General features: G+C 36.9%; 3 protein-coding genes across 5 annotated transcripts; 2 read left to right on the forward strand and 1 right to left on the reverse strand.

Annotated features, from left to right (window-relative positions):
- The first annotated feature begins 1,100 nt into the window (after positions 1-1,100).
- On the forward strand, positions 1,101-2,552 carry LOC132631845 (homeobox-leucine zipper protein HAT4-like). Its single transcript, XM_060347547.1, has one exon. It carries the CDS (start codon positions 1,321-1,323, stop codon positions 2,170-2,172), a length of 852 nt encoding a protein of 283 aa, XP_060203530.1. The 5' UTR covers positions 1,101-1,320; the 3' UTR covers positions 2,173-2,552.
- A 1,696-nt stretch (positions 2,553-4,248) lies between these two features.
- Positions 4,249-8,170, forward strand: LOC132631846 (F-box protein At4g00755-like). 3 transcript variants are annotated; one of them, XM_060347551.1, is made up of 6 exons: positions 4,249-4,363; positions 4,945-5,102; positions 5,986-6,399; positions 6,476-6,654; positions 7,168-7,286; positions 7,576-8,170. In XM_060347551.1, exons 2-6 carry the CDS (start codon positions 4,976-4,978, stop codon positions 7,844-7,846), a joined length of 1,110 nt encoding a protein of 369 aa, XP_060203534.1. In that variant the 5' UTR covers positions 4,249-4,363; positions 4,945-4,975; the 3' UTR covers positions 7,847-8,170. The 3 variants fall into 3 exon arrangements, with proteins under 3 accessions (XP_060203534.1, XP_060203533.1, XP_060203532.1); XM_060347550.1 differs by lacking the exon at positions 4,249-4,363 and adding an exon at positions 4,391-4,409; XM_060347549.1 differs by lacking the exon at positions 4,249-4,363 and adding an exon at positions 4,479-4,609.
- Positions 8,171-9,869: 1,699 nt separating this feature from the next.
- LOC132631847 (probable transcriptional regulator SLK2) lies at positions 9,870-18,721 on the reverse strand. Its single transcript, XM_060347552.1, has 10 exons — positions 18,505-18,721; positions 16,589-17,735; positions 16,369-16,500; positions 16,024-16,072; positions 12,908-13,122; positions 12,761-12,829; positions 12,046-12,146; positions 11,354-11,447; positions 11,126-11,195; positions 9,870-10,997 (listed from the first exon to the last, which is right to left on the reverse strand). The coding sequence occupies exons 2-10, from the start codon at positions 17,528-17,530 to the stop codon at positions 10,171-10,173; spliced, it is 2,499 nt and encodes an 832-aa protein (XP_060203535.1). The 5' UTR covers positions 17,531-17,735; positions 18,505-18,721; the 3' UTR covers positions 9,870-10,170.
- Positions 18,722-19,090: the final 369 nt, after the last annotated feature.

Genomic DNA, 19,090 nt, shown 5'->3' on the forward strand with positions numbered 1-19,090 from the left:
ATAGAATACTTAATTATAAGTTAAAGAGGTAAGAAGGACCCGGATATCAACATAACATCATCAAATTCTTTAAAAATACAAAGAGAAAAAGTTAAATAAGTTTTTAAAGAATTCCTCATTCATATCATCAAGAACCCAACACAAATAATATCAAATGTATGGTTGCAACATACCTTAATGGGGCCGGTTTCCTCATCGGATAATCAAGTAAGTCCAAAGCTCATAATCGGTTCTACAAGTTATAAATGAATACGCAAAAGCAATAAAACTCTCATCATAATATTTTAGAAAATGTAAGTACTAATTTACGATACCACAGATAGATGGGGAAAGAGAGAAACAGAAACAAAGTTCTGGTATTGTTACAATAATATTAGGCATACCGAATCATTGTACCACGTAAAGTCGAACTATGCAAGAATATCTAACAATTCATTATATATATATCTCTCTCTTGTAATCTGCATGCAAAATCAGGTCAAAAGAGTTAAAAAAAAATTGACCAGCCAAAGAGGCAACAAATGAAGGAATAAGGAAAAAATTCCAACCATAAGTCTTCATAGCCACATGATCAACCATAACGAAATATCTACACAGCAACAAAATGATACCGCAAAATTTTTACTTCTTAAGCACCTCAAAAGTTTGTCACAGACTTGTGACCCATTCATTTTCTGAGAAACGAAAAAAAGGCCACCCAATAATCTCAATATAAATTTCTATTGGTGTGATTTAAGGTGTCATAAACTTATATATTAAATAATTGGGGGTTATGAATATGAAAGGCTTGAGTGTTATGGATGTTACTAATACTCATTAAGAGCACAATTTATGTAATTGAAGAGGTATGAGTTATGGATATTGATTTTGCAAAATAAAATAATTGAAAGAAATGAGAGAAAAAGTCAAAAAAAAAAGGAGAATAAAGATAAATACTAATGGAGGTCATAAAGAAGTGTCACATCACCTTGTCTATGCCTAGCTTTATACTATATATAGATATGCAGAAGTTCTTGTATGTACATGTTCTTTCAAAGTGTTTAGTAAACTTACTAATTACTTGTGATAAATAGTTATATGGGTTTGAGTTGGTTAAGAATGGAGATACCAAGAGTACAACTATTCTAAGATCAGGGGCGGAGCCAGTAAGGGCCGAGGGGTTTTATCTGAACCCTTCGGCGAAACATTATACTATTTATACAATGTTAAAATAACTTTTTATTTATATATAGAAGATGTTGAACTCGAAAATTCTATTTCATATCACTGCACTTGTTAACTCTATTTTCTTCAAGAAATTTAAGACCCTTGAAAAAAAAAATGATGGTGGAAAAAGAAGATTTGGGGTTGAGCCTTAGCCTTAGTTTTCCAAATAATAACAAGAATACAACCAATAATCATCAGCTAAATCTCATCCCTTCATCTTCACCTTTTAATCTTATGCACAAAACTTCTTGGACTGAATCCTTATTTCCTTCTTCAGATCGAAACTCTGAGGCATGCAGAGTGGAGACGAGGACTTTCCTTAAGGGAATCGACGTGAACCGGCTGCCGGCGACGGCTGAAGCCGATGAGGAAGCCGGCGTGTCGTCGCCGAACAGTACGATTTCCAGTATTAGTGGAAATAAGAGAAGTGAAAGAGAAACAAATAACTGTGAAGAACATGAAATGGGAAGGGCTTCTATGAGTGATGAAGAAGATGGAGAAACTTCTAGAAAGAAACTAAGGCTTTCTAAAGACCAATCTGCTGTTCTTGAAGAAAGTTTCAAAGAACACAACACCCTCAATCCTAAACAAAAGTTGGCTTTGGCTAAAAGACTGGGATTGAGGCCTAGGCAAGTTGAGGTGTGGTTTCAGAACAGAAGGGCAAGGACAAAGTTGAAGCAAACAGAGGTGGACTGTGAGTTCTTGAAGAGATGTTGTGAGAATCTGACAGAGGAAAACAGAAGATTACAGAAGGAAGTTCAGGAGTTGAGGGCACTCAAGCTTTCACCTCAATTCTACATGCAAATGACCCCTCCCACCACCCTCACCATGTGCCCTTCATGTGAACGTGTTGGGCCCCCACCAAACTCATCCTCATCTGGGCCCATACCAACAGCTCTGGTCCAGGCCCAACCCAGGCCCATGCCATTTAACCTTTGGGCCAATGCACTGCACCCAAGATCATGACTTCACTATCTATCAATGCAAGGGCAATTTGGTCAAATGGACTACTCATCAACACACCCTCTCGTGGAAAAATATGGAAGTGACAAGACAAACTTGTAATAGAGTGTTTTTGTGTATGAAATATGAATTATGGTCTAAGATATGGTTGTTGGGACTTGGGAACATGGGGGATTTGGTGGGTCAAAGAATCTTTGATTTCTATTATTGACCCGTCATTTTCTTGTATGTACTACAAATTAGGATTAGTCTTTTTTTACTCTATTCAGTAATAGTTTCTTTCTTCCCCATTTTAAGGTCACTGATGGGGCAGGAGGTAGAGGACTTTTAGATGTATGTAAAGTAATGAAGGATATGAACTATTTTGTTATAGATTTACTTTACTTGAGTTGAAAAAAAAAAAATAAAAAAAAAATGTTGAACTCCCTTTGACATCTTTGTGTGGTTACTTCTTCATATTTTGAACCCCCTTGGTGAAAATTCTGGCTCTGCCACTATCCAAAATATCTTCTTTTGGATGCGAAGAATAGTGAGGTCAAATCCTATCTTCTCAATAATCAACGAACAATAACTTAAATGTTTTATTTCGTATGGTAATTTTTAGTTATAAGATCAAATTTATGTAACTTAGTTTTCTATCTTCGTAAATTTTCAAATATCTTTTACAATCGCGCTTTTGTTAGCTTTTTATTTCTCTCAGAAAAAAGGGATGATGTTTAAATTAATGATTAGCATGATCATTTCTAAGTTCTCTAACATCTCTTAAAATCGCACGAAGCGCGGTCAAATTCACTAGTTCAAGATAAAGAGGAAGAAGCTTCTTTCCACCATCAATGTGGGAGAAAATGTATTTCACATAAGATAAAAAAGACTAAAGGAAAAAGGGACCCACAAGAATAAAGAGTGGAAAGAGAATTTCTTTATAGAGAATTTCTTTATTCTTTGCAATAATAATCAAATGGTCCGGGTATTTTGGTCCTTGCAAATGTATTCTTCTGAAGCACGGTTGCTCGATGTGTTCATATCGGATTCGGAACAAAGTCCCCGGGAGGTTAAAGGGCTAGGCTGTCTGAACGGGGTTCACTATGAGCTCCTCCTTCGCCTGCCACGTGTCTGATTAAAATTAAATAGTCTTCGCTCCGACATTATTTATAATCAATATATTTTTTGAAAAAAGATATTTTTAACATACCCAGCATGTATACACATTGCATATCCTTGGATATATAATCACACTTGTTACCTTAATGGTTTATGATAATGTGATTCAATTATTTGTACTATTTCTTATATACCTTTTTTACATTAATATCAATCATCACTTGCAAGACTTTAATATTCAACTAAGTTGAAAGTAAAGCTTTAATTAGAGGACGTCCCCACCTGATTCAATTAGAGGAAATGCGTGGCTATTGACATTAAAATATTACTCCCTCCGTTCATTTTTACTTGTTCAATATTCTAAAAATAGATTTTCACTTTTACTTGTCACTTTTAATATTCAAGAGAAGACAATTTCCTTTTTCTGATATTACCCATAATATTAAATACTCACTTCAAATCATTTTTTAAATCCAATAAAAATATGCACCAATTAATATGGATACATTAGTAAATTATGTTATTTTTTAAAGGGTGTGCAAAATAAAAAATGGACAAGTAAAAGTGAACGGAGGGAGTATATCCGCATAGGTATTTGTGAAAAAGTCCCAATAATATTAATTTGTATTTTTTTCATATAATTTTCTTAATTACCATATAAAATAAAGATATTTTATTTTATTATTATTATTATTATTATTATTATTACTTATATACAACATACTAAATAAAAAATATTTATTTAATAAGTTGAGAAAATATTTTGTGAGTTAATTTAGACTTTCTATTTAGTCCTAAATTAATTTAATCTTTAAATATAATTAAATTTGAATAAATCAAAATGACATGAATTACATAAAATATAGGGATTAAGCAAATCATATTTTCATAATCTAATTTTATTATGTCTGTTCAAGGCCTTCACTCTCTACACGTGCACAATAAAATGACAATGACAATGACCCCTCTACTGAATATACGTTAAAACCAACCTTTGTACTTCTCCTTCTGTATTTATCGTGCTATACCCTCTCTCTCTCTCTTTCTCCACTCCACTTCATAAAAACTCCAAGTTGGTACTTATTTCTATAAGGTAAAATAATGGGAATCAAAAGTAATCTTAATTATTGCTCTTAATGGTGTGTATTGACTTTCTACTCCTTTCAGTCTTTAATTAAGTACAGTACTTTTTTCTGTAGAATTAATTTAATTTTGTGGTTGTCGGTTGTCGGTTGATATATATGGTTTCCCATTATCAACTCCTTTCTCTTTCTCAGTTGCATTTTTCTCTCATTTGGGGTTTGTTTTTATCCTTTTTTTTTTTCCCTTCTTGCAAAAGGTGAATTCTTTTCTTCACTCTTTTTGTACTTTTCTTGGTTTCAACATTCCTTCCTTTGTTTATGTATAGGTTTAACCAGATTCCACTTTATGTTTTCTTTTAAGCTATCTAACTTAATTCTAGGTCTTTATTGTCTTCTTTTTGTGTTTTTCTTTTGCTGACACAAGTATTTGTTTGAACCTCAACTGTCCTAAGAACCTGAGATTTCTATCTTTTTTGTATTTGAATATTAGAACTCAGAATCCAACCTTATGTTCTAGTACTTAAATTTGCTTATTTGTTTTTGTTTGTATTCAAATTATTTGATTTTAAGTTTGTGTTGTTGGGTTTGTTAGGTGACTGAACCGCCTTGATCGTTGAAAAGAAATGGAGGGATGTGGGGATTTTGTGCAATGGCTTTTACCAGACATGTCTATAAAGATCCTAACGTGTTTGGAGGACCCTTGTGATCTTATCCGGGCTTCTGTTGTTTCTAGTTCTTGGCGTCAATTCGGTAACCTATTTCATTGTTACTACTTTGATGTTTCACAAGTTCATTGTGCTACCTGTAGTTTTGTTAGTCTTAGTTTGGATAAAATCGAATAAGTTTGAAGGGTTGGTGACATCGCGATGCGATTTGCTATACTTGTTGGGCAGCTGGATCATATATCTAACGATCACTCCATATTGTATACATGATCATGAGAAGGTTTCTTGAAAATGGCTATGATCATTTAAAATGTGGTACCACTCCCTTCCGCCCCTTCACGTTCCATTACTTCCATTCTAGAGGTGTCATTATTTGTATTGATGAGGACTTAATTTTTTATGGTGTTTATTTAGTGCCATTTTCAATTTTTGTTGCTTAATGCCTTGTGCTGTTAAAAGATTTGGATCAGAATATGATGCAAGAGTTTCTTTGCTGGAATTTAGAGGTTCTTCCCCTATCTAGTACACAAACTTAAAATCGCCATGAAATAGGAAGAGTCTCCAACATTTTTTAGATCCTTCTTAAGTGCATTTTTTGCCAGTCTAGTTCTTTTGGATTTTGTCAGAACTTAGTAGGCGTTTGGCCTAGATTCTAAATATTTTTCACTTTATTTGGAATTTATGAAGTTGGAGCACTTCTCTAAATTTGGAATCCATCTCCAAGTTGGATTTGGAAATTTTATAACCAAACTATGACTTTGAAATAAAGTGAAATCATCCTGAAAAAAAGTGAATAATTCTCAGGGCCAAACGGCTCCTTAGAGTTCCTCATGTTTACTCAGACCAAGACATCCTGGTATTCTGGTTGCTTTTATTTTAATGTCATAAATCATTCATTTAGGAGTAGTATGCAACTATGTGTTTTCTTATTGACTGCCTTTTATATCAGACAATCAATTCTTGTGCAGTGATTGGAAATGGCTTGTGTAAGCATCTCTGTTTAAGAAGATTTCCTGAAATATCAAGTGTTGCGAATATGATTAAAGTTGAAAACACGGTTGTACCAGTAGTATCTGACCCTGAAAGGTCTGGGGAGTGGTTATGTCTGGAGAGGGATCACAGATTTTATGCATTTTTGACACAAGGCCTTTCCAACTCTATGACGGAAGAATGCTTAGTAGCTGCAATCCATGCATCAAGCACTGACAACTATCCTGAAGAAAGCATTCTGAATACGCTAACACCGGGTGATCGTATTGGGCGGAGGGCTTCATACTGGTCAAGTGGAGGACAAAATGATACTACAGTTCCTGAGACGCTAACATATAAATTAATCTCAAAGCTGTGCTTGATTTCAGAAATTCATGTACAACCATTTCAAGGTGGCACCTCAAGCTCTTATCTTCTGCTTATTTGTTTTTTGCTTCATTAACCAAAAACATTATGATTTTGTAACAGCGTATTTCCAGTTTGGCTTTCCGATTTATTCAGCAAAAGCTATGAGATTCAGGGTGGGACATCCTAATGTTAAAATGGATGTAGAAAGTGACAACGGACATGAATCCGCGGCTGCTCAAGGATCTTACTCTGACAAGATCGTATGGACATACACCTCACCATCATTTCCCATGGCTCAGGTTAGAAACAGTAATGGTATTTTAATTTCCTTTATTCTTATCAGTTCTTAGCCCTGAAATGATCAACGGATACTCTAGGCTGACATTTTTTTTTTATTGGGAAAATAACTAGTTCCCAAGTCTTAGTACTGCAAGATTCTCCCTAACTAAGACTATTCCTGGTCTTACTTCCGTCGGAGTATCTATTTGTCGGTAGTGTACCACCCATTTAACTCAGCTAGTAGGTGCTCATTGATGAACTAATCATCTTTTTTGTTGATGAAAGCGACCAATTTATAATAGATTTCAGTTGCAGTGAAGTTTTGGTTAAGATTTCTTCTTTTATGTATCTTGACTTTGTAACAGCTTTCTCTTGAGCCGAGGGTCTTTCGGAAACAGCCTCCCTACCTTCAAGGTAGGGGTAAGGTCTGCGTACTCTTTACCCTCCCCAGACCCCACATTGTGGGATTTCACTAGGTATGTTGTTGTTGTTGTTGACTAGTAACAGCTAAGTTTGGCTTCATATGTGTACAGGAGAACATCTTGCAGAAGTTTAAGCTGCCAGAACCTGTTCTTTGCATTGGCGGAATCCTACAAGTGGAACTCTTAGGCAGAGTTCAAAGACAACAAATGGATGGTCTATATTATATATGGTCAGTTCCCCCTCTTTTGGTTTGTCGGCCTCGAAATTCTAAATGACTTTTATTTCCTGCTATTACTGCAGTCATAGTCTACCATATGGTTGTTGTATATCTAATTAAGCCACTGACCAAATAATTGCCAGAAAATGTATATTTTTTGTATATTAACGTATAATAGACATAAATATACAACTTTTATACATAAAAATGTATATCTTTTGTATATTTGGCTAGCGAATATAGTTATTTCGGCCTACTGGCCAACTGTGTAACTTGCCCCTATTAATTTGCTTTTTAATAGTATATCGCAAGTTCAAGTTGTTGGAAGACCACTGTTGCCTGCATTTGATGTGGAGATACTTGATGAAGCCGGGAAGTGCAGCCTGAAGTATCACCCAGAAGAAAGGTTGAGTGAGTCACGTAACAAACTTTCTAAAGGAGAGTCAAGTAGTCCTCGGTTTCATAGGTTTAGGGCAAGCTTAAGGGGATGGGAGCAAATGATCCTCAATACACTACTTGGAGCTGGAGCTGATGTGGCTGATGATGATTCAGATGAGGAGTTTGGCGTCTAGTTTTGGTCCCTTTCGAGGCCCTAACAGTCGTTTCTCTGAGTAAACCCGACTTTTTTCTGCTACTCACTATGTAAGGAGCATCACTGCTGTAGTTTCCCCTATAAACAGAGGCTATGTATGGAGGCATATCATTCAACTTCTGGAAAGTGGATCCTCATAAACATGTTCAATAGTTTTTAGCAAGCCGCCATTCTGTTGTTTTCTATTTCCATTCTGCCATTCCAACTGGGATTAACTGATCTCGCACTGAAAAATGCTAAACTACTGTCATCTTTTTTGCTTGTTAAAAGTTGTATGATGCATCTGATTTTTCGGGTTGGTTAACTTTCTTGCTGACAACCATAACGGTGCGTGCCATTGTGTCAATGAGAGATTCTTGTAATATACTCTCCAATCTCCATTATGACTAAGTCACATACTGCCAATTGAAAATCCAAACGAAAAGGCCAGTAGAAGAGGATAGAGTGATGATTGCTCCTCTTCTTGAAGAGTCCCGGTAATAGGGAGTGTGTAAAATCTCATATTTAAGAGATGTAATATAGAGTAGCGTCCGCTGACTCTAAACTCATTCTTTAACCTGAAACCTCTGAAAAGTATGAAGAGAACCTATATGGTACTAGGAAGAAACTACACCTAGTGCATGGAAAAGTGAGACAAGTAAGAAGGTAAATGAGAGTCAAGTTCTGGAATAACTGTAAAGACAAGTTAAATGGCCTTGCATATTCATTTTGATAAACAAAGCACCATTAAAGTTGGAATGTCTTACCTGGTTGATACAAGAAAACCTTTAGAAAAGGGGAGTCACCATTTTCTACATTTGCTCTTTCACTTCACAGATGCGAAGTTTTATACTCATGGCATTTTGCAAGTAACCTGGACAACGCCGAGAACTAAGGATTTGCTACAATACTGACATTTTTTTTCACATGAAACATTGGGATAACAGGACAAGCATATGCTCTGTAGTCAAAAATTGATACATCAACCAAGTTTTCTTCTAGTTTTGATCACAAAAGTGACGAGTTGCTCTCTATCTGTCTTTCATCGAGGCTTCTACTTTTCTTGGTAAAGCATTAGCGTCCGTGAAGAAAGTTAGGTTTTTGTATGTACGCGCCAATTGGCAAGCAAGTCAACAGGTCCATTTGCATCACTGTAGCAGTAACTATAGTGTAATTGCCTTGGTTCTTTATTTTCACAATTTGATCAACCACTTGTAATGTTGTCGAAACTTAAAAGGATTGGGGAAGGCAGAGCTGAAATTATGGAACAGTTTTCCGGCTATAGTTTAGGAAAGGGAATCTGTTATTAGAGTTAAGTGCAGATATTTATGATTACTCTTTTTTGGCGCAATAAGGCTATTGCAAGTGATATGGATGCAATAGAAACATCTACTGCCGCTGTGTTTGAAAAATTGTTAATATCATGAAATCTCAAGTTTTACCTGTAAAACTTCATGACATAGTTAATCTTTCAAATTCACTTCATAAGTTGTGAAGTACCTTTCCCCATACGTATTTCACAGCATTCATTTTGGAGGACAAAACCCAAAGGAAGAATGTCAAGAAACGCAGTAAGACATCAATATCGAATATCGTTTAGCATTAATTATTAATTTCTTAAATTCCCAATTTATGTGGTGTTACTTAACTAGGTACAAAAAATTTTTAAAAAAAAAAAACAAAAACAAAGGAACTTTTGAAACATTGGATATTAAAATAAATTGCAGACATTTATGTTTAAAAATAATATCATTAAAATTAAAAATAAAAGAAAATTTTAAAGTTCAATCGATTCTAAACATGTATCATATGTTTTTCAAGACAAAAGTAAAAAAGAAATGTCACATGAATTCAGAGAGAAAAAATCGCCCCGGAGAAGTGAGAAATCTTTCGAGTTCCATGCGCCCCCATCAATTTGCCTAGGAAGCATGTACATGTTCCCTACAAACTTCAGGAATCATTCACATCCTGTATCACAGTACCATTGAAACAGGTATCCACCCACATGATGAGACGAAAAAGCATACAATGAACTGAATGAAAGATTAGTAAACAGTTAATAATGTCGTTGTCCAGTCCATTTCAATAGATTACACTTGTGGATGACTTTGAAGGTGTAAACACCAAGTGAGTGTGAAAAGCAAAGAAAGTAGAGCTAAATACCTAAAAGAGTGCAAGTGCCTAACACCACAACAGCCTCAAACTAGAAAATAGGGGGAGAATCACAAGAAGGAAAACAAAATCTAACACAATCAAACCTGTACAAAGATATATAGCAGTATTCTTATCTCTCAGCAAAACCCCCAAAGGAGCAACACATGTTGGTCAAGCCTTCCATTCATAACTCATATTGTTGTCAAGATCACTGCTAAAAAAACCATTTTCATTGAATTCATGCGACATATCAGGGACCATCTCATCTGATACATGCATACTTGGGGGCAAATCTGCAGCTTTTTGACTGAAACCACTGTTGCCAGCCGATGCAGAGGGTTCACAGTTCGATGCCGATTTAAAACTGTTGCTTCTACTCGGTGTTGGTCCTACACTGCTTCCTGGCCCATGTGAAGGTATTGCAGCAGCCATAGAACTATTGTTTCCAAATGCAAGCCCTTCCCTCGAAGCACTACCACCTCCATTGTTCATGTCCTGAAGGAGCTGCTGGATCATTTGCTGCTGCAGGGCCTGGCTTCCCTGCGAGGATTGAGATTGATTTTGCTGGAGTAAGCCGCTACTCAGTAATCGCTGCTGTTGTTGCTGCAGATTGGTACTTGACAACCCACTGACAGGTAAGTTCTGCATTGCCCCTGGCAGTATACCATTTGGCCCTTGCAACAGTGAAGATTGAGAGTGGGAAGCATCTTGTTGGGGCATGTTTGTGTTTGAATTCATTGAATTCTGCCTCATAAGCGAATTTTGGAAGTTTGACAGCGCAAGAGCAGCTTGTGCGCCACTTAAAGGTCCCCGGCTACCCATGTGCTGGTTATTGCTCATTTGGCTATTAAGGCCAGGGTGCAGTGACATGAGTTTATTCAACGCACTGCGATCAGTTGGCAGACCATGAACACTACCAGCCTGCTGCTCCGTTTCCTGGATATTTTGCGTCTGAAATTTGGCTGCATTACAATGTCGTGGAAAATTCTTTAAGCCCTCTGCAAAACAAGCACATAGCATTTACCCCGTATTTAGCATTCTCCCAACAGGCAAAAACACGCCAAAGTTAAGAACTATCATGCTACAGATATTAATTAACAAACATAAGAAAAAACAATCTATTTACCAATGGGACCAGCTTTCTGCTCCCTGCAAAAATCCATCAAGTCCTTCATGCTATTCACCACCTCAGCTATCTGAACATCATATGCCAAAGAATTCAAGTATGAAAACATTAGAAAGCCAGATAAGCGAAGCCAACGCTTTAATTATACATGGACCGGGGAAAATTCTCATCTCATGTTTTCTTCCCCAAAAAGTGTTATCATCTCATCCTAGATTCATTCAAACATACCTGTAAGCATCTCACGTATCTTTTGGAAAATCCCAAATCATTAAGTGACTGCAACTCCATACTCTTAGCAAGTTGACGTCCAGTTGTGACAACCCTAACACACAACAGCATCAACAATGTGACATGAGATTATAGTTCAACCCAACTGTAAGATTAAAGAAACAATACCTCTACCAAAATTGAGAAGTCTATTCTCTAAGGTTACAAATGCTTTTACCACTTCCTGGGATAAAAAAAGAGACATAACGGAAGCTTGTAGTTCAAAAGAATCCTCATCAGGTGTTCACTAGAACTTGAAAACCAACCAAACTTCTCTTTCAGGGGCACATCTCAGTTGCTAGCAGTAATAGAAAGCATCATTATACGAGTACACTCGAAAAATATACTAAAAGTGGGTTTATCATTTAGGATGAGGTACACTTAAGTGGGACAGAAACACAGTAACAGACACTACTCTCAGTAGAAATTGGAATCCTATACATAAATTAGGAGACAGACAGGAGAACTAGCTATCAGGCTAAAACGAAAGGAGAAACACAATGAATTACATACTGCGTAAGTAACATGAAATCAGACAAGTAGCCCTTTTGTGGTTTTTTTTTTTTGGTTGGCAGGTGCGTGGGGGTTGGTTTCCCCCCGGGGGGGGGGGGGGGGGGGGGGGGGGGAGTACAGATGAGTAGGTTTTCACTCACAAGTTACTGTTTGCTTGTAAATCCTGCTGAGAAACCCCATCAGGTCCAGTTTCTGTTAATGTACTTTGGCATTTCTGAGCAACCTGCAACAATTGATTTACCTACAAAGAACAATGCTATGAGCGCAAGTTGTAAACACTGAAATTGCTCTTTCATTCCACATCAGGTGAGTCATCAACACTAAGCTGAAAGGGAATCATCAAAATGTTTTAGTTAGTAAGCACAACTGGTATATCGCGTCAATTGGGATCATCTCATTCTATTCCAAAATGTCCAGCTCCTCCACAGCAAAGAGGGTGACCACTGGCTTGCCCCAGCTAATCAAATCACCAGGTTACAGAACAGAACAGTTGAACAGGTTACACATATCCTATACATTAGTTGCATGAGCCTTCTATCCAAGAAACAACACGGAGGTGTCCATACAAACAAAATTTGGAAATCCTCTATAAACATTGATTACTCTAAAAGGCCACAATATCATATACACTTTCGACATGAGAAATAAAAAAACACCTGCCAATACGATATACTGGACAGAGGAAAAAACCAGAACGAAGATAAAGACCCTTGACAATCTTAATGAGTGAACAGTATTAAACATTATAACCCTAAATTGCAACTATATACTAAGGATGATCCAAAATCATTTAACTGAAAGAAACAAAAAGAGCTTTGAAAAGCTAGAACCAGTGATTTAAATTTAGTTCAATACCTGTGGTGCAACTAATCTCCGAGGGAGAAGCTCCTCATGGCGCCGAGCACAAAATTCCCACGACAATATCTAAGGAGAAGCAGAAAAAGCAAAGCTATAAATGACTTAAATAAACTTAGGCCCTCACAACTTTTCATTTTACAGTACCTTCAAATCAGAGGTAAAAATGATTCGGAGTTGACCCTCCCGAACCACACGAAGTTGTTCATATACACTTTCCTGAACTGCTTTTGCATATTCCAGCATCATTAATCCTGAGGGGAATCTGCATTCGCGCGGGAAATCCAAAAACAAGAGTTCATCGATGACACCACTGCTAAATTTGATTTCATTCAGCCTAGGAAGAACTTCGAAAGTTGCCTCTGTTAAAAACACCAACAAGAAGCAAGTCAGATGGCAGGTCTTATGAAATCATCTCTCAGAATCTTCCCACGCAGTCATGTGTTTCGCCCAAGAGTTTTTGGGTGCATTGTTTTTCTTTCTTCAACTTCTTCCCCGAGGGGGAATGGGAATGGGGGGAGGTCTGGAAATAGTGAATTGTTAATGCATCAACTAGCTTCTCAGGTCCTTCTGTTTCCTGCAGAGTCTGACTACTAATACTCCGCATATGAAAACTACTACAATGACTATGAAATACCTAAATAACATCTTTTAGAACTGTCACTCTTTTAAAGTTCTACCTCCTGTATCTAAATAAACAATAACTACATTGTTCTCGCAAACTTTAAGAAGCTCATACTTCTAATGCCAAGCAGTTTGCCAAAGCAAAAAGAACAGAAAGCAAGGAAAAAACAATGTCTGCAGGGACTTTAAGCGCCAAGAAACTAAGCCCCCATTTGACCATAAGAATTATTCACTTTATTCCGGAAATTATTTTCACTTTTTTTCCGGAATCAGCGTTTGGCCATGAGAATTCCGAATACAACTTCAAGTTGTATTCCGGAATACCAAAAACTCAAAAAACTTGTTTTTAAAAAAAAATCACTTTTTTCACTTTTTTACAATTACATATTCACCAAAAACTACAATTTCAAAAACTCTGGCCAAACACAACTCCAACTCCAACTCCAAAATTCCAAAAAAAGTGAATTTTTTTTTGGTATCTATGGACAAACGGGGCCTAAAGCGATTGAACAAACCTGATAAAGAAAAAATAAAACCACACATGTAATGCAAGAAAAGATAACTATAAACACAAATAACAAAATCACATGAAGAAAGGGATGAAAGAAACTGCAATTAAGATAAATATATAGGGATGGCAATAGGGCGGGTTAGGACGGGTTAGGGCGGGGCAAGCCTTGACCTGCTAAGATTTCGACCCGCCCCGTTTAGCGTTTTCTTAAATATTTGTCCTACCCTGCCCCGCCCCGCCCTGCTAAGCCCTGCCCCATTTATGTTTTTTCTATCTTTTTTCTTTATTTTTCATTTGCAGTATTCTAAGTAAATCTTTTTGAACTTTTTTAATCTTTCCCATTTTTACTTTACTCTATAGTTGCAGATTTTTCAATATAGCATTTAACTGCTCATGAAACTCATATCCTTATCTGTTTAATTTTGTCAGTTATTTAGGAGTAATAAATTTCTTTTTGTTTCATTTGTGGTCATATTATGATTTCTAAGTTGAACTCATTTTTTTTGTTCAAATATTATTCAGAAATAAATGAATGAATATAAAGAAGTGTGATCCAACTTTAAAGGGTAGGACTTCACAAGAATTTGAACCATTGGCAATAGGACAACAGATAAATCATTATAGAATAATTTGGTTATAAATAAAAGAAGAGCAATTCATAATTTGATATAACAAGTACATAAAAGAAAACTAAGAATAACAATCACAGTAACAAAAAAAAGTTAATGATTTTGATTTTTTTTTTCCACGTGAAGACAGCATGAATACTTCCAAGAGTATAAAATCACTGTCCGAATTTTGGGCAAACAGCTTATAGCCATATACAGTATGAAGCACTGAATACCCCTTCTTTGACATGCGGGTCACTTTTTTTAACCCGACCCACCTTTTAATCCGGATTTTTGCCCTGCCCTGCCCTATCCCATTAAAAAATTTCAAAAATTAAGATTTGCCCCGCCCGGCCCCATTTAGCTATTCCCCTGCCCTGCCCTATTAAGGGTTTCCCCTGCCCTGCCCCAATTGCCACCCCTATAAATATATGAAGTAAAAACCACGGCAATTAAGTTGCTAAATCAGACTTAGTGACTGATTTCATCATACTAAACATCTAATTTTCTTTTCCTGCAGTAACATATTCCGCAGTAATGTTTCTATCGATTATACATCACTTTTCCATCTATATTTATTGTTTAGTTCCCCCGCTTCGGTTTCCACCTATTCTGACGACTAACAGTACAAAGGAAGAATGTGACCAGCAATTCATATTTCACATGGCAATCCCATGGGCCAAGAATCAATGTATATATAAGATCTCGTGTATTCGGTATTCACAATTCTAAAGCAACACAATAAGATCACTCTCCAACAACAATTCTAGCAGTTATACTAAATCACCAAGTCATTACTGTATAAATGAGAATCTTCAGACTTCCAATATAGGTTTACACTTTCTTTCTTCTCTCTCTCTCTCTCTTTTTTGGGGGGCAGGGGGTGGGGGATGGGGGGGATGGGGATCTCAAGAGACATTGAAATTTACGTGAGGCCATGTAGCTATTTTTAAAAAAATCTAATTTGGACATGCACTTGTATATATCCTACTAGCAACAGTCAGGTTTACGTGAGGCCATGTAGCTATTTTTTTAATGTCACATTTACGCAGTTCCATATACTGCGGTTTCCAAGAATTAATTCCTCCAAGAATTCTACCTTTCTTGGAAGGGATAAATTGAAGCTTGACTAAATGTGTTCTTTCATAACAGTTCCTTTGATCTAAAAGGACCACACCAACTTCCATTATGGCCTCAATGAGGTGAAAATCGAAACTAGACGCAATAGTGTAATTACATAGATAGAGTGTCTGATACAAACTGAAATTCAACCTTCCGTGCAGACCAAATTATATTCATCAACCCTACCCATACCTCCTACAGCCCTAAGCAAATGCTCTCAAGTTCAAAGTAAAGGCAATTGCATCTCCATTGTAAATAGTGATTTAACTCTATGTATCAAGAATGCCTCGTAAGCTGATAGAGCACAAGTTATAGAATTGATAGTATCTAGAGCATGATAAAACCTAGTGATGTGTCAGCTTCAAATCAATTACTAGTTGACAACTGCTTCCACTTACCAAATCCCCTGCCCGATTTTGAGCCACAAATATCACAATGCCATGCATCCTGGTGCCAAAAAAAGGAACACAGTCAAGAAAATAAGAATGTTGCTTATGGAATTTGTTAAGGAGAAAATGAATTCAGTAGGAAGACCAGAGCCATATTATATCAAGCAAGCAGGACAATATCACAAGAATGAAGTCATAACCAAAGAGATAACCCCAGGCATATGATCATACTTCAGGGCTGAGAAGCGAAAAAAAGAGCACCAAACAACAGCGACGGTGATGGACCAATTTCTAACTTCTGGCCTGAGAAGCAAAGAACTAATTCAAATAGAAAATCCAAGATATAAACATTACCATGGTTGACTGTGGAAACACGCCAAGTGAATGATGCCCAACATTCTCGTATAATGACAAGCACCATCTCTTCTTTGCCCGTGGGGAATAATACTCAGCCACAAACTTTCTCCAATAGGCAATGGAGTTATCCTAATAGACATGATAAATCAAACAGAAATGAGACACATGAACTAGTTCCGTATGGGGCATTCTTCACAACGAGAAACAAGTCACTCACAGGAGGTCGTTGCCGCTGATGATACAAGTATTGCATTAACCGTCTAGAACACAAGACACCATCAGAGGGGCGCTTCATCGCTGATGCAGGCTGCACATTTTGTTGCTGAAGTTGTTGCCTTAGCTGCAGCTGCTGTTGCTGCAGTAACTGGGCTCTCTGCATCGGTGGCAGATACTGCAACAACTGATGTTGCTGTTGCTGTTGCTGCTGTTGCCTCAGCCTCTGCTGCTGAACCAAGGCTTGTAACTGAGGACTGGCGTTTTGCATGTTCACAGGATCTTGTCTTTGCAACAACTGTTGCAGAACTTGCTGCTGCAGAATATCTTCCTGCTTGATGTCTAGCCGCGGTTTCTTTTGCAGATGTGACAAAGCAACAGGATCCTGGATGAATGATCCTGGAACCCTAAGGCCTTGACCATTGGGCAGCTGAACCTGCCCCACTCTAGATGTGGGCAAAGAGGTGGCACTAGAAGCACCATGACGCTGCTGATTATGTTGAGGTTGTTGGGAGTTCGGATCTTGGTTAGAGCTTTGCTGAGCCACTGAGGATCCATCCATGACTGAGGAACCAGACACACTTATGTTATTTGAAGAAAAAGACAAAGGTGATGCAGGCAACCGCATGTAGGACTCCGTATTAATGCTTGCACTTCTCTGAAGATTCGGTCCCCCTGAAAGTCCTGAATTGGCATCCGTAACCAATGAACTTGCCCCAACACTAGGACCTGAGTTTGCTACACTATTTAAAACTGTATTGCTGACATCCCCGGAAAGAGGACCCAAGTTTGACCATGCATTTCCAGGTAGTGAATTTGATGAATTCCCAAAAGATGAAGTCAAGTGAGAATTTCCCACAACTTGAGACTGCCCATCTCCTTGGAAAAAGATACCAGAACTCGAAGAAGAATGTGCCATCCCTCCAGGCACCCGAGAAGGCGTCATTGGAGGCACAATCCCCTGGCGGCTGGAATCCAAATACCTCTCCAGTGCTTAACCCTTTTTTTTTATTTCAGGCTCTAGAGTGCAGAACTAAGTTAAAGCCTTCTTATATAACCCTCAGAATTTCACCAAAACAATCTAGAAACATCAAATTATCCGATTATATTACTATCCTCACCAACAAAATGACTCACCAGGTCTTCTTTTCCTGTGTAGTGACAACAACATTACATACTATTATTAAAAAAGGGTAACAACAACAATACATATGAAGAACCCAAGTAATTTGATATAACAAGCCGCTGAATACAAGCAAAAACTTTTTGATTAAAAATACAACCTTGTTGGATGATGTAACTCAAATATAATAGACTACTCAGTCACGGAAAAAAAAAGGCACAATAGCTAAATCCTAGCAGCTACAGAAACCATACATCAACCAACTGAAGAACACAACATAACAAGTGTTTAAGTGCATGTAAAAGAGGGCTAAAATCAAAACTTTATACCCTCATTATTATAGTCACAAAGACAAAAGAGAATGTAAAATACTAAAATCCATCTGCAAAAACCCTAATCTTACAAAGAGCTAAAAAGAAAAAAAGAAAAGCAAGATTCTTTTTCTGCCTCACACACTTTAATTGGCAACTCCAGTAGTAAAATCAAACAAACACTCAAAAATCAAATATTTTAGCATGTACCAAACACCCCAAATCAAGGACAATACTAAAAATTACTCCAATCTTATCTTGTACAAATTCTAGACAAAAACATCACTATACATTAATTCATCTGCAACCCAAATTAATATCAAAAGATCAAGACAAAAAATATAGAATTCAACTAAAAAATCTATATTAGCAGCTCATTAAATTATGCTAGTAACAATTACAACCAAAAAAAAAAAATATTAAAGCAACTTAAATAAAACAGATAAAAAAGAAAAGAAGCTACTGTGTAAAAGAAGAGCTACATACCCTACAAGAGAGATTTTAGGGACTAATTATTAATCACAAGAAAACTTTCGATTGGGATTTTTATATCTAGCGGGAATTGTCCAAGAAAGTGACCGGCTTAACCTGTAAGTAACCCTACAAAACCGGTTATAGCCGGTTGCTAAATGGACACGTTGCAATTGTAATAAGATCACGTAGGCGGGTGCTTAGATCATGCGGTGGAGATACGAGGTCGTTTATGTTGACGGGACACGTGTCGTGTTTTTGTTGGTTGATGTTGAAACGGAGAACTTAACAGGGTAGGTCTCGTTATAAGGTAGTGATTCGCTACGGTTCATACCCAGCTGGAGTGGAACCATGCCACCGTTTGATCATAAATAAATACTCCATTTCAATACTCATAAATAGTATTAATTTCGTCTAGATAAATATTTATTTGATTGTATCTATGTGAAATTTTGAGAAACTTGTTTAAGAAACATTTCAATCAAATTAATTATTTTCATTTGCAGATCTTCAATAAACTTGTCAAGTAAAATTCATGCAGTGGTGGGTGCAATTCTTCCGTAATAGGTTAATTCGAATTCAGTTTTTTCGATGTCGAGCG

This window comes from Lycium barbarum, chromosome 3 (assembly GCF_019175385.1).
Source record: "Lycium barbarum isolate Lr01 chromosome 3, ASM1917538v2, whole genome shotgun sequence".
Classification (NCBI taxonomy): domain Eukaryota; kingdom Viridiplantae; phylum Streptophyta; class Magnoliopsida; order Solanales; family Solanaceae; genus Lycium; species Lycium barbarum.